A 16,150-nucleotide genomic window follows, 5' to 3' on the forward strand; every position below is an offset into this window, starting at 1 on the left:
TGGTGCAATCTCGGCTCACTGCAACCTCCGCCTCCTGGGTTCAAGTGATTCTCCTGCCTCAGCCTCCTGAGTAGCTGGGATTGCAGCCATCTGCCACTACACCTGGCTAATTTTTGTATTTTTAGTTGAGATGGGGTTTCACCATGTTGGTGACGATGGTCTTGATCTCTTGAGCGCGTGATCCACTGCCTCAGCCTCCCAAAGTACTGGGGTTACAGGCGTGAGCCATGGTGCCCAGCCCTTTGAACTTCTATTCAACAGATCTCACTGTATCACCATTCCTGGTAGATGTTTATCTCTGCCCTCAACCATGAGCTCCTCAAGGCAAGGACCATATCATGTTCATCACTGAGTCTCCAGTCTGGCACACTGTAAGGGCTCAGCGTTTCCTGACTGCATGAAAGATGGTGCTAGAAAATGAACAGGACAACTCTCAACTGCTGTAGTAGACAGTATAATTTTGCTACAACCTTGATGGGTTTACATAAAAAGGCCAGCACTTCTAAAAGAATCTTCTTTTAACTTAATCCTCAAACCCTGACATCTTCATCCCAGTTTTTATCTACATTATCATTATTATTATTATTAATGTTTTGTAGAGATAGGGGTCTCTTTATGTTGTCCAGGCTGGTCTTGAACTCCTGGCCTCAAGCAATCATCCTGCCTCTCAGTCTCCCAAAATGCTGGGATTATAGGTGTGAGTCATTACTCCCAGCCTCTATTTTATTATTAGTATTTCAAAAACTTCTCTCTATGCTCTTAACATTATTGTTGGAATCAAGAAGGCATACATTTCACATTATTACCATTCATTTTTTATTACAATTAATTCTATTAAAACAATACTACTTGATTAAAGCTCTATGATTAAAAAATATTCCAGATTACCAGAAGAAAGTTCATTAAAAGACTACTCCAGGTCCAGAAAGATATAAGGTAATTTTGATTTGTTATAAAGACCAACGTGACCAACATGGCTTGTGACTGCATATTGTTTCAGAAGGGCAAAAAGGATTCAGTGTGAATAGGGAATCCAAAGAAAATGGAACAGACAAAAATAGAGATTGAACTAATACACCATGTTACTCTGAAAGGAATGATTTCTGTTTGTAAATTTCTTGTTCCTAAGGAACCAATCATGGGGTAGATCTTGTGAAATTTTACATTAGTTCTTCAATTTCCTGAACTTGAGATGAGACCACCTCACCATTCACCATCTCCTGCACAACTGTCTTGATTTTTCGGGTTTTGGTCGGGTCTAAAGATAAAAATGGAATAAGGGGGCAAAAGTTAGTGTTTCAAATATTAATCCAGCATTAGTTGTTTAATGCAGGTTTCTAAATTAAGCATTGGTTGATACAATCCATATAATTAAACTTTCAAAAGTAAATTTTACTTCTTAAAAATGTGTTTTATCCAATGAAAATGAAATGTATTCAGTGTTGCCTTGTACACATATGAAAACATTTTTTTAAGAAAACATTTCAAAGTTGGTTATGGTGATCATAATACCTTGTAGCAGAGTAGGTTTTTTTCCCTCCTGGGATTGCCAATTTTTTAATTTTTATTTTAATTTTCTTAGAGACAGGGTCTGGCTCTGTTGCCCAGGTTGGAATGCAGTGGCATGATCATAGCTCACTATAACCTCTAACTCCTGAGCTCAAGGGGTCCTCCTGCCTCAGCCTCCAGAGTAGCCGAGATCACAGGCATACACCACCATGCCCAGCTATTTTTTTTCTTAAGTTTTTTGTAGAGATGGGGTCTCACTGTTGCCCAGGTGGGTCACGAACTCCTGGCCTCAAGTGATCCTCCCACCTTAGTTTCCCAAAGCTATGAGATTACAGGCATGAGCCACCGTGCCCCCAAAAGTTTTAATATAGTACAGACTACTCATTTTGTGCAGGAATGCATAAATGTTTTTCCTTGGCTCAGAATATAAATATGCTTTAAATTAAAATTAATAATAATGCAATATTCAATGAGATCTTACAGGTTTTGCATTAATGAATGTGATTCTGACTTATTCTAAGTGATTCTAGGGTTTCTGCATACCTTTAGAGGAATCAGTTGACTGTGCTTGTGATTTGGAGTCTGTCACAAATAAACTTTCCTCCAAACCATCACTGTAAGAAAACAAAGGAGATGACCTCAAAAAGTGAAGCAACCTGGCTTTTAATGGAAGAGTTGGTCTCAGAAATTCGATTTCCCAATTTGTAGGCCTGAGTTCTTCCAACTAGTGCAGCCTCTGATCACTTTTGGAAAGCTTGTTAGAGTAGGTGGTTCAGGAGGCTACTAGGTGTCCTTCTTATCATCAGGTCTTTGATATCAGAAATTGAGTGACTTTTGTAGTATAGGGAATACTAATTTACAAACTGTTTCTGACAGTAGTGCCTTTGTTCATTGCAGCATTTTATGAATTACCAAGTAAGATAATGGGTGAAAACACTTTGCAAAGTGTAGAGCATTTAGTAAATCCCAGGCATATCTTTACTAGACTTTGTTTGTTTGCTTTTCTGTCAACTAAAACCCCATTCCTTCTATTTCTGCTGTCCACTCTTGGTCAGCCCCTAAAGGTGTTTACAGCCTTCGTTGTCTGCTCACCCCTGGGCCTCCCCGTCCAGCAGGCGGCGGTAGGTCTCAATCTCCAGCTCCAGGCGGGCCTTGACATTCAGCAGGCGCTGGTGGTCCACGTTCTGGCGCTCTGCATCCGCGCGCACCTGGAGCAGCTGTGCCTCCAGGTTGCTGATGAGCTGCTGCACCTGGGACAGCTGCGCGCAGTAATCGCCCTCGGCTTCGGCCAACGAGTCTTCCAGGGATTTCTTCTGCACGCGGGAGGGAAATGGTATAGAAATAACGATGGAGGGGACCGAAAAGAGGAGGGCAGTCAACGGCTAATGTAATTTGGATGCAGCATTTTCTTTGGAAGTCCAAAGGATGCTGCGTCTGTTTGCTCAGGAGCGTACCATGGCGAGCTGGGACTGCAGCTCGATCTCCAGGTTCTGAACGGCGCGTCGCAGGTCGGTGACCTCGCTCTTGCTGGACTGAAGCTGCTCGGTGTTGGTGCTAATCTCCTTCCGGAGCTCCCCGCTCTGCAACAGCAAAGACAGCCAGGGGACTCGAGCGCTGAGCTCGCTTGCAGGGCTTTCTGCGAATGTATCAAAGCCTTTGTTGTTTGTGTTACCTTTTCAATGAACCAGGCTTCAGCGTCCTTCCGATTCTGCTCAGCGATGGTTTCATACTGCGCCCGCATATCGTTGAGGAGCCTGGTGAGGTCCACTCCGGGGGCAGCGTCCATTTCTACGCTGACCTCACCTGGGCCGCCCACCCGGAAGCTTTGGAGTTCCTGGGGACAGCACGTGAGAGAGAGGGGCACAGGGGTCCATTGTGACTTTCGTGGGCCCTGGATACTTTTATCCTCCTGGGCCCCTTCCTACACACACGCACACACACACACACACACACTTAAAAATTCTATTTTATGACTGTTGGTATAAATATTAATGTAATATTTTAAAACTTTTTTAACCTAAAAATTCATATTTTTCTTCTGATTTTACAGGAACTTAAGACATATTAATGGGTCCCTGAAATTACCTCAGACCCTGGGAGCAGTGCCTGCTGTTCCTAATGGGTAAGTTGGCTCTACTTCTTGAGGGGCCATGGCCTTTACATGAAAGGAGGCCTGGTGTACACTCACTGGGGTTTTCACCTACAGCTGCCAAACAGAGGGCTGCAGCAGTACCTGGGCTTGCACGCTGTTTGTGCCACAATCATTGAAAATCTAGTAGAAACTTCCTATTGCCAGCGTCCCTTCCTTGCCTAGCCTCCAATATGCACCGTGACATGTCAGAGTTTTCTGTGTGTTATGCTAAGTATAACCAGTTTCTCAAACACATATAACATTATATATTATTGGTAGACTTTTGTTCCTTAACTTTTAAAATACTCAGCTTTTTTTTTTCTTTTAAATCACTGAATTAGGACAGTTAGCATTCCTATTGTCATTGCTTTATAATGGAAATGACAAAATCAGAAAGTACCTCTAATCTGTTAAGCCTTAACAGGATCCACCATCACCACCACCACCACACACACATCACGCACACCACATGCACATCACATACACCACACACACATCCCACAGAAATCCAAAACAAATGGCCATTTTAACAGGGAGACAATGTATTCTCCATACTTGTTCCGACTCCAGATTTCTAAATTTGAAATTGTAATTTTTGGGTCTGGGAGAAAAAAAAAAGTAGCTGAGTGAGGCCGCCCTGTCTGACTCACTTCCTCATGGTTCTTCTTCATGTAGGCCAGCTCCTCATTCAGGCTCTCGATCTGCATCTCCAGGTCGGTCCTGGTCAGGGTCAGCTCGTCCAGCACCCGGCGCAGGCCATTGATGTCAGCCTCGACGCCCTGGCGTAGGGCCAGTTCATTCTCATACCTGAAAACCAAGTGCAAAGCAGTTGAGGGAATCAACACAGCCATTTGAACAAGGCCACTGATCTTCAGGGCTCGTTATTGCTTACATCTGTGCACCTACTTCATAATGGCAGCATTGCAATGTATGATGAGGATTTTGCTTTTGTGTTTTTTCTTTCCTTTTTTTCCACCATTGTTTACCATTCAGTTGGAGAGAAGACAAGTGAAAAAATAATGAGGCAGTACTTTCCTACCAGCTATGAATCCCAATACCACAGCATCCCAGGGAATAATTTTCCCTTTGCTGGCTGCCATGGCTATAAATAGCAGCAGCCCTCTCTAAGTGGAATTTCTAAAAGCAGTTGAAAATAAGTTACTCTTTTTGCTTAATGTTCTTCATGATTTAACTTAAAACACTGATACTTCTTTAGTGGCTGTTACCAAAATTTTACAGGTTCAGGACCATGGCCATTGCAACTTCCTGTGTGGAAATTTTGTGAAGCAAAAAGGAAATTAGTATTTCTTCCTTATATCTGGGAGAGGTGAGCATGGAAAAGGAGGAAGGAATATAAAAATTAGTACATGGTTAATCTTTCCATTGTATGTGTCATCAGGAAACAATGGTTGATACATTGAAAACTGAGGTTTAGAGGCAGATGGATCATAAGGTCACAAGTTCGAAACCAGCCTGGCCAAGATAGTGAAACCCCATCTCTACTAAAAATACAAAAATTAGCTGGGCTCGGTGGCAGGTGCCTGTAATCCCAGCTACTTGGGAGGCTGAGGCAGGAGAATCATTTGAACCCAGGAGGCAGAGGTTGCAGTGAGCCGAGATCGCACCACTGCACTCCAGCCTGGGTGACAGAGCGAGACTCTGTCTCAAAAAAAAAAAGAAAAAAGAAAATTGAGGTTTAGGACTTTGGTAGGATTACGGTGTCAGTCACATCACGAGTCAATAGCACACTACAAATATAGTGATCCATAGCCCTGGGTTTAGGCAACTTATAATTTAAGGACATTTAATGTGAATTGCATTAGATTCTAATTACTTTCTAGAACACCCTATGTGAATTTACCAAAACACTAAATATATGGAGCATGTGAACTTCAGAAGATTTTATATCAGTGAAGACAGGACAGTAGGGCAGAAGACATGGTGGGACATGGCCGTGATCCTCAGTTTCTTCCACTCACTTCATCCTGAAGTCCTCGGCAGCCAGTCTCGCATTGTCGATCTGCAAGAGGAGCTGGGCATTTCCAATGTTGGCTGCAATGATCTGGCAAAAAAGAGGTACACACACGAGATGAAGCCCTAAAAAACTAGTATTATACAAATATATTTTTGACACAAAGGTAAAAATGGTGATGTTAAATGCTGGTTTTTAGAGTTTAAGACAGTTTCATTTTTCTAAGACAATATCTGTATAAAATAATATTGAGAAGTAAAGAAATACAGATTTCCTACAGAAAGATAATGGAAATACAATCATTTCTTGGTAAATGATGAAATGGAATGAAACAACCTGGGATGAGAAAATTGCTGCAAGTACAGCCAAATTGGAAAATATCAAAGTTGTAGGTGATTATCACTGTAAAACATTGCAATGGTAAAAAGGAAAAAAATTCCCAAAGCCCCTCCAAAAGAAATCATCTTACCTTATTCCTGAGGTCTTCAATCAGTGGATAATATTTGCTGTAATCATTCTGTGAAGCATCTCCAGTCCCAGTTCCTCGTGTTTCATACCATTCTCGAATTTTGTTTTCTAGCTCAGTATTAGCCTCTTCTAGAGCTCGCACCTTATCCAGGTAGGAAGCTAATCTATCATTAAGATTTTGCATAGTTTCCTTTTCTGATCCAGAAAGAAGGCCTCCATCATTGCCTGAGAGAATACCTAGAGAGCCACCTCCTGGGCTGCCCCCAAATCCCATCCCCAGTCCTCCAAAGCCACTTCCACCCAGGGCTCTCCCATAACCAGCACCCAGTCCTCCTGCCATGGAACTTCCAGAGCCACCCCCAAAGCCAGAACTAGAACCAAACATGGAAGCAGCAGAAAAGCCTCCCCCATAGCTGGATCCAAAGCCAAAGGCACTTCCCCCATAGCCACTTCCAACACTGGAAGCAGACATGCCCCTGGGTCTGCCTGCTATCACACTCTGGGAGGAGAGCCGCCGGGACAGTCCGGGGGTGCGCACTGAGAGTGACATGGTGTTGTTGGAGAGATCCATAGCCTGGGGAATGTCCACAACTGGAGAGGAAGTTGTGCCAGCAAGCCAGGAAGCTAACCTTTTATAGGCTGTGAGATGGGTGTCGCAGTTGAAAAGTTCACTTTCTCCACTCAAAATTGGGTCCTCCCCCCAGGTTTTTGGCCAGCTCAACAAGTGAATGATTTATGTATAATGAAAATTCATTGATACAGAAGTAATTGAATAATCATTTCCATTAAATATTTGTTATATGAAAAAGAAAGCTGGGTGGAGTAGAGTCTACTTGTCATGAGGAATTTTTCTTCTCCAAATTAGTCTGTTGCCTGTATTCCCAGCACTGCCTAGCGTCTTGTACACAGTAGGAAGATAATGAACAATTGCTGAATGGATACGTTAAATACTTCTTCCTAAACCTTATGCTTTTTAAAATTCTTCTCTCATCTTTTCTGTTTGTTTCCTTTGGAAAATCCAACGTAAACCATTTGTTTCCTTTGGAAAAACCAATCCGATGTAAAATCCGATCATGATCAAGCATATCTTTTAGTGGAATACAGCTTCAGAAGCAGCTGTGAAATGCACTGGCAAAAGGTGGAGAATAAATACATTTTCCAGATTGATACTAGAATTTCCTTTCTTTTTTTTTTTTTTTTGTTTGAGATGGAGTCTCGCTCTGTCACCCAGGCTGGAGTGCAATGGCGCGATCTTGGCTCACTGCAAGCTCCGCCTCCCGGGTTCACGCCATTCTCCTGCCTCAGCCTCCCGAGTAGCTGGACTACAGGCGCCCGCCACCATGCCCGGCTCATTTTTTGTATTTTTAGTAGAGACGGGGTTTTACCGTGTTAGCCAGGATGGTCTCGATCTCCTGACCTCGTGATCCGCCCGCCTCGGCCTCCTAAAGTGCTGAGATTACAGGCGTGAGCCACCGCACCCGGCCAGAATTTCCATTTTCAAGGATTTTAAAACCTTGGCATTAGGATGTTGCACGTTTCTTTTCCCTCTGATTCTTCAACTCCAAAAAGTACTATTTTTGAGTAGAGTTGTTTGTAGCAGAGTTTATAGTAGAGTTTATCATCGTTGTTTAAGCAGTTTTGCCTTGTCTGATTGCTCACTGCTCTACATTCAGCACTTATGTTTATTCCTTCAACAGATATTGCCTGTAATGGTTGCTCAATAAATGTGTTGACTGGTTGAATGGACTGTGTGAACACTTCAGGTTTTATTGCCGTTATCAATAAGGAGAAAGTGGAAACACAGTTTAAATTAAGAAGTGATTAAAACCCCAAGTTTAAGAGGCTAGTGAACCATTTCAGTTGACTGCTATGATGAAAAAGGATAAATTATACAATATAGAATACATTGGATGTTATATTTTAAACTTTGCTGTGAAAACTTTGCAAAGCGTACTTCAAGGAATTGTATCCAGTATTTTTAATTTTTAAGACATAAAATTCTTGTACTTTCTTGTTTGATGTATTATTTACCTTTGAAATTGATATGGCTTGTATATTGAACATGAAAACTAACGTTCTTGAAGGAAATGCATTAACTGAAAGAAGCCTGCTTTCAGAGAGAGTTGTAGATACCTGGAAACCAAGTAGTACAATTCCAGGGTGGTGGAATTCCCTTAGGAATTTAAATTGTGAGCATTTTGATTGGATAAGAAGGAATAAGGATTTTTCTTTTACATGTTTTCTTTGAGATGATGGCCCAAGTCTCTACATGTCTCATTGCAAAATAGTTCTATAGTTTTTTTTTTTTTTAATGTAGCCCTCTATGTATTTATTGCAGGAAATTTAGAAGGTGCAGAAAACATAAAGAAGATGTATGTATATATGAGTATTTTATATACATTTTTGAACATAATTGATTCAATATAAGATTTTATAATCTGCTTTTCTCTTAAGATTATGTAGTTATCTATCACTTGAATTTTAATAATTGGGTACAGAACATGGATTATGGATTCTTGGAAATTCATTATTGGATTCAAATTTCCAAATTCAGGTTGCTCTGTATTTGATGATAGGAAATAAAATTTCTGGGTGTAAATAAGTTTTTTTGCGAAGATGTTTATACTGATTTCATTAATAAGGTATACACTGACTGTGTGTACTATAGACATATATGTATTTTGACTAGAATGGATTTATTGAAATAAAATACATTAAAATCATTGTAAAGATACAGTTCCTGCCTTGTGGGAAACAGGGCCTTCATTTCTCCATCAGCGACCTCTGTTTCCTTATATATGGCCACTAAAACTCCTTTTCAATTGGTATATTTGGATTCTGTGTTTTATTTTATTCTAAGGAAAAGTTTTTAAAATATGCAAGTATTATAGATTTCTAAAATAAAATTGAATTCTTATTTGATTTAATAATACATAACTTTCATAAAAAGGAAGATTTTTATTTTTATTTACTTACCATTACTGGATTAAAAAAAATAATTTCAACTCTTATTTTAGATTCAGGAGGTACATGTGCAGGTTTGTTACGTGTGTATATTTCATGATGCTGAAGTTTGGGGTACAACTCATCTCATCACCCAGGCAGTAAGCATAGTACCCAACAGTTTTTTAACCTTTGCTCCCCACAGTAATTCCCAGTGTCTATTGTTGCCATTCTGTATGTCCATGAGTGCTCGATGTTTAACTCCCCAAAAGGAGGCTTTTAGAAGGCTTTCTATACATTTGTAAGTGGAGATTGAATCTATCTGGTAAAGATTAATTTCTCAGCAAAATTATTGGATACTTGTGAGATCATTGAGATGCTACTTAATACAAACAATTAACCATAATAATTAGCAAATACTTGGCCATCGTTTAGGGTTTTTCCATAAGCGTATGCAGTACTTTTTGTTTCTCTTACTAAAATAATAACATGATTTTTTTGGACATTTCAATAGCAGAGATAATATGTGAAGTAAGCCTGTAACTGTTACACAACTTGAATTATGTCAAAATGATGTGGTCTTTTTGAAAATTAAATCAAGTATTTCAACCAAGCCAACATGAAAGTATTCAAGTACTGGGTCTGCTATTATCTCCATCTTCAATGTCTGGTCCATTTGCCCAGTGTCTTGGACAAAGTCAGCATTCAATATATGCTTCTTGATTTCTCTCTTGATAAATCAAACTGCTGGGTCATTAGTGTGTGTTATGTATGAGGAAATTTTTCCAAAATTAAAAAGAGTGTATCAATATAAAGGCAAGCTACAAAGTATAATAATTTAATTATTAGTGGATTCACAATGTAGACACATTCAGATGTTACCCTCATTCTAATGTACACGTGCATGCACACACACATACCCAGAAACATGCACTCAGATGTCTTTGCTTGGTGCCAGTGTGCAGGTGCTCCCTGCAGAGGGATCTTCTGCAGCCCCTGCTGCTCCACCTTCTCTGGGAACCCTTTCTCCTGAGAATGCTTCTTTCTCTAGCCTTGATCTCATTGGAGTTTGTCTCATAATGGCTAGCACTTGTTTTGCCTTGTAGAGTACAGACTGACTCCTGAGGAATTCCAGACCTGTAGACTAGATTCCCTGTAGTTTACTGCTGCCTCCTGTCCATCTGCATATCCAGATATTATCTCCCGGATTACAGCCTCCCCGAAGCTGAGGTTCTTCCATTGTGAAGAGTCCTGAGGCAGAACTAGCAGTGCCCACTGGGGATTAGGGGACAGATGCCAGTTTACTGCTGCCTCCTGTCCACCTGCATATCCAGATATTATCTCCCTGATGACAGCCTCCCTGAAGCTGAGGTTCTTCCTTTGTGAAGAGTCCTGAGGCAGAACTAGCAGTGCCCACTGGGGATTAGGGGACAGATGCCAGTTTACTGCTGCCTCCTGTCCACCTGCATATCCAGATATTATCTCCCTGATGACAGCCTCCCTGAAGCTGAGGTTCTTCCTTTGTGAAGAGTCCTGAGCTAGAACTAGCAGTGCCCACTAGGGATTAGGGGACAGATGGGGCCACACCTGAAGCCCCGGCAAACCTCCATAAGGAATACCTGGGATCAATTCTGGCAAATGGATGGAATATTTTGACTTTTTGTGGAAAAAAAAAAAAAAAGCCACTTTCCCAGGGACACAAATGACGAACCCGTGGTGAAATCCAATTACAACTTCCTTTTATATTATTACATAAGAGACAAATGTGAAGGGACATATTTCTCCCCAACCTAAACTTGTCACAAAGAGCAAGCAAGTGGGATTTCTAAATAAAGGGGGTTTAAGCAAGAGATTTGCAGAAATCACACATTTGCTATAGACACGGAAAGAATGTCGCAACCTAAGACAGTCTCAGCTTGAGAGAAGCCATGATCCATTTGTTTGATTTCTTGAGAGAATGAAAATCTGTTCCGTGGAAAAGCCAGTGATTTTAGCCCCATATGGAGGTTTTTACCAAGGATTCCTTATATCTATATTATAAGCATTTTGACTGAGCTTGTCTTTGTTTGAATTATCAGTTATTATGTACTTACTACTTTTTGGACACTGGGCCAGGTGAATTACAGACATTATTTTTTAACCTTCATGGTAACCTCTTAAGGTGGTACTGGCTTTATTTGTTTGTTTGTTTGAGACAGGGTCTTGCTTGGTTGCCCTCACTCAGGCTGGAATGCAGTGGTGTGACCATAGCTCTGAAACCTTGAACTCCTGAGCTTAAGCGATCCTCCTGCCTCAGCCTCCCAAGTAGCTGGGACTACAGGCATGCAGCACGACACTGGCTATTTTTTTTAAAATTTATTTTGAATTTTTTTGTAGAGACGGGGTCTTGTTATATTGCCCAAGCTGGTCTTGAACTTTAGGCCTCAAGTGATCCTTCTGCCTTGGCCTCCCAAAGCACTGGGATTACAGCTTGAGATGTAATCCCATTTTACAGATGAGCAGTCTGAGAGTCCAATTGTTAAGTGATTTACTTAAGCCCATGCAGCTGGGAGGTGGCAGAGATAGGATTCGGGCCTGCAGTGCCTTCTATAGATACCACAACCTTGCTGCTGGCAGTGACAATCAAAAGGGCAGAGGATACTCTGATATCCCCTAGCTGCGACACCTGACACCAGGCTTCTGCCCTGCACATCACCAGGAGGTGCTCTTTTTTTTTTTTCTTTTCTTTTAAGCTTTCTCCGTGAATTTTTTAGTGTATGGGCTGAGACCTAGAGAATGACTTTTCATGGCTTATAAGCAACAACATGACACATGAAATTCTGTAAACACACAGGCAAATGTAGTTTTCGTTTTAGCTTTGACCTGTAGCCACATCTTCAGAGATCTTTTAAAGCACAAGTTAAACTTGCACTCCCCACACAAGAACTTGACGTTATGGTTGTTAACTATTATTCAGTCCCAAGTGTCCCCCAAGACAGAGAGACTCCATTTTACTGCCATCGAAATGAAAACAGAAGCAAAGGAAATGTGCCAAATTCAAAGTTGTACCTCAGTGATTTGATCACATAATATGAGAATAAGATTCAGTTGTATTTTTGAACTTGGAATTGATTTTGTGCTGAAAGGTATATACTTTCCAACACTAATGCCTACAGTAAAATTTAAATAATATTGCTCAATCTCTAAAAATTATGTTTATATATTATTTGTTTACATTTCTATACATATTACATATTATCCTAGATTAAGCTTCTTAGGTAGGTACTACGTCTATTTTTTAGCCTGAGTCCTAGCGTGGTGTTTGGCTGAACTTTATCACTGCACTCCTAAAATGATTTCATTTGAAAGAAGTTAAGACTTAATGTGTTTGAATGTGTCATTTAAAATTCATTTCATTTGAAAATGACTGTGCCCTAATTGACTGGTATTCTTTGACCAAGATTTATTCTGAATTCGGTTATGAATGGGGAGGAACTTCAGAAGCTGAAAAGAAAAATATTTCTTCTTCAGTGACTTTTTTTTTTTAAGTGGGAGGCTAAATTAAATCATCAAGACTCTGCTTTAGAGGTTTTAGAAGTGAAAATAATGTTCTTTGACAGCACATTAATGTATAAGCCAGTGGGGATGTTTAAAAAAAAAAAAAAAACAATCTTGGGCTTGTTGGCAGAGTGATTACATAAGTTGAGGCAGAGAGGAAAATGATTATAGCCAGGGCAAACTGTTCAAAAGAAGTATGTCTTCCATTTTTGTAGAGTTTAGGAAATGTTCAAAATAGAGAATATTAGGTATATGGTTTTTACACATCTTTAGATTTTTATTGAGTAAATCATACACTCATCTTTTCATGTCAGGTTGGTTCGTGTCCTGGTCTTTGCAGGGTTTTCTACCTGAGTTTTTTCCCGTAAGATAGAACTGTCATTTTCTGCAACTTGTTGATCCCTCGGTCTGTAATATCTTTCGCTTTGGATAACATTATAAAATCCTGTGAGTGACTGAGAGAATTTTGGGTTGCTTACATTTTACGTGTTGTACTTTTGAGATGAGGGTTAAACAAGGATCCTAAGGGGCATGAGTGAGATTGACTTCTGGGCTCCAGAGATCAATGGTTCTTGAAAGCAGGGGAGAATTTTGAAAGTGGCAGGAGACAGGAAGATGATAAAATAATACCGTGATGAGAGGAATCTTGGAAATGAGCTTAGGGGAGAGAAAACAGAGATGTTTGAAGGAGAATTCAAAAATAGAAATCACTACAAATGCTTGAAGTTGGAATTGTTACTTGGGGGTCTAATCAGGTACCTGAGGCTGATCCTGATGCATATGGGTGAGAACAGAGTGTCTGAGGGGGTCACTGGCCGTGTTTTGATTTTGTATCACTCCATGTTATTCTCCCTTTTAGATGATTCAGAACTCTGGGTAGAAATAATCTCCAGAGCTCAGATAAAATAGTGGTTTCCATCCTTACCTCATCTCTAGGGGCTCTCTCTGAGTTTGATAGCTTCACTTCTGCACTGACAATGTCATATAAAATGAAAAAATACATTGATGATAATTCTAATGTGTTTTGATAAAGACTTCTCTGGATTTGTACACCTGTCAGAAATAGGATTATGTCATTCTGGTTCTTAGCTCATATAAGAAATATAGATAGATACAAAGATTAATGCTTCACTTTCACACAGTAACTGCTGGCAGAACTGGAGGTAGAACTCCACCATCTGGTCCACATGTATGTAGCACTCACCCACTTCTTTGAAAGATTGCTTGGAAGAAACTAGAGATAGACCAAAGAAGCAAGAGGAAAAAAAAAATCCTCATTTTTCTGATCTAAAAATAACAATTCTACTTCTTTTAACAGGTAGTTAAAAGAGGACCATCCTAAATTAAGAATAACAACCCGGCCGGGCGCGGTGGCTCAAGCCTGTAATCCCAGCACTTTGGGAGGCCGAGGCGGGTGGATCACGAGGTCAGGAGATCGAGACTATCCTGGCTAACATGGTGAAACCCCGTCTCTACTAAAAATACAAAAAACTAGCAGGGCGTGGTGGCGGGCGCCTGTAGTCCCAGCTACTTGGGAGGCTGAGGCAGGAGAATGGCGTGAACCCAGGAGACGGAGCTTGCAGTGAGCCGAGATCAGGCCACTGCACTCCAGCCTGGGAGACACAGCAAGACTCCGTCTCAAAAAAAAAAAAAAAAAAAAAAAGAATAACAACCCTACCTCTTTTAACACTGTGCCATCATTGCCATATGACAGTGGTCAGGCCTAATCAGTTACAAACCCATCTGCATAGGTTTCTCATTAATCAGATTCAGTCTGGTATTTGCAAGTCGAAGTTTCAGACCATTCTGGAATGTGACTGAGTAGGTGAAAAAGAATTCACTTTTAAATATTCTTAACATTTTTAAATGCAATTTACTAGCTGGCGTGACTTGGAAGAAAATTAAGAAAAAAATGAGTGAAACCTCTTTGGAAAAGAAGGCAGTGAAAATAGGTGGAAACACCTTTTCTGACAAAAGTTGTGCTGAATGAAGTCATGTGTGATGTTAGCCAGCAAAGCTGGACATTTGCCACAATTGGCTGTTGTGTCTGCCTGATGAAAATGACAATTAGAAAACAACAAAATAACTGTGGATAGGCAAGGGCCTATTTCAACTGTGAATCATGTATTGCTTTGTTATGTAATTGGTTGCTTAAGAGGGTGTCATGGTTTTAGAGAAACAGCCCTGAGGTTCAGTCTCGTTCTACTACTTGCTAACTGCATGACTTTGGGAAAGTCTTTATCTCATGTCTTCATATGAGTCCTCATTTATCCTCATATGTAAAATGGGGATAATATAATAAGGTTGAACCTTATTACATATGCTATATAATAGCATATAAAATTGCAATTTCTGAAAGTCAGAAATTAGCATATATTGGAAAGCTTCTAAAAAACTTTATTCTTTCAATTCAAAATAATGAATCAACTGCCTGATGCATGTTAGATATTATATTAAATCTTAGGAATTCAAAGTGGTACCATCCACATCCTCAAAAATTCCCAACTCTTAGAAATTATCATATATTGGCAGGTTCATATGATTCAACCTAATAGCTTCTACCTCACAGGATTATTGTGAAAATTAAATGAGAAATGCATGAAATGTTTGGCACACAGGCTCATAGTAAGTGCTCAATAAATGGTGGATATTATTATTCTTAAATGAATCATGTAAGTATTTTCTATATAATAATCAAACTCACTCCCACTTATTTACAACTTCTGTATCAAGTTTTAAGTCCAATCTATTTACTAGACTACAATGATTTAGCGCACATTGATTTTTTCCCATACACATTCATATGCAATGATTGCTCACTAAAATGCAGAAAGGGTGAGGTTACAATGTGTGTTTTTCTTTTTTTTGGATTTGGCTTCTTTCACTTAGCATATTTTCCAAGTTCATCTCTGTTATAGCATGTGTTAGTACTTCATTCCTTTTTATTGACGAATGAGATTCTATTGTGTGGATATATTACATTTTGTTTATCCATTCATCAGTTGATGGACATTTGAGGTGTTTTGCTTTGGGACTCTTATGAGTAATGCTGCTATGAACATTTGTGTATAAAAGGGCACATCGTATGATCCCATTTATACGAAATGTCCAGAGTAGGCAAATCCGTAGAGAGGGGAAGTAGATTAGTGGTTGTCAGGGGCTGGGAGGAAGGGAAATGGGGGGTGACTACTAATAGGTACAAGATTTCCTTTTGGGATGATGAAATGTTCTAAAATTAGGTAGTGACGGTTGCAAAATATTTTAAGCATACCAAAGACCACTGAATTGTACACATTGTAAGTGTGAATTTCATGGTGTGTGAATTATGTCTCAATAAAGCTGTTATTTTAAAAAATTTCATTAAAAATATATGTTCACCATATATAAAAAAAGAGAGCACCTGATAGTATATGCAGCTTACTATCAAAAGGAGACACATTTTGCCTTGAGAAGGGTTTCGGTAATGTTTTTAATCTATTTACATTTTTTTTTTTTTTGAGACGGAGTCTCGCTGTGTCTCCCAGGCTGGAGTACAGTGGCGCGATCTCGGCTCACTGCAAGCTCCGCCCCCTTGGTTCACGCCATTCTCC

The 16,150-nt window shown here is 39.9% G+C and overlaps 1 protein-coding gene across 1 annotated transcript; it reads right to left on the reverse strand.

The window, feature by feature from the left end:
* Positions 1–293: 293 nt before the first annotated feature.
* On the reverse strand, positions 294–6,651 carry KRT12 (keratin 12). The gene is made up of 8 exons (XM_001101582.5): positions 6,082–6,651; positions 5,620–5,702; positions 4,291–4,447; positions 3,182–3,343; positions 2,964–3,089; positions 2,602–2,822; positions 2,053–2,123; positions 294–1,258 (listed from the first exon to the last, which is right to left on the reverse strand). The coding sequence occupies exons 1-8, from the start codon at positions 6,649–6,651 to the stop codon at positions 1,161–1,163; spliced, it is 1,488 nt and encodes a 495-aa protein (XP_001101582.3). The 3' UTR covers positions 294–1,160.
* Between the last annotated feature and the right edge of the window lie 9,499 nt (positions 6,652–16,150).

This window comes from Macaca mulatta, chromosome 16, assembly GCF_049350105.2.
Source record: "Macaca mulatta isolate MMU2019108-1 chromosome 16, T2T-MMU8v2.0, whole genome shotgun sequence".
Taxonomy (NCBI): Eukaryota; Metazoa; Chordata; class Mammalia; order Primates; family Cercopithecidae; genus Macaca; species Macaca mulatta.

What these genes read in the sequence shown, in the direction of transcription:
- KRT12 (XM_001101582.5), bottom strand. Translation starts at nt 6,651, where the DNA reads ATGGATCTCTCCAACAACACCATGTCACTCTCAGTGCGCACCCCCGGA. An exon ending in TTGAAGACCTCAGGAATAAG is followed by an intron (nt 5,703 to 6,081) that starts GTAAGATGATTT and finishes CTTTTTTGCCAG; the next exon opens with ATCATTGCAGCCAACATTGG. An exon ending in TGCAGTCCCAGCTCGCCATG is followed by an intron (nt 2,823 to 2,963) that starts GTACGCTCCTGA and finishes TCCCGCGTGCAG; the next exon opens with AAGAAATCCCTGGAAGACTC.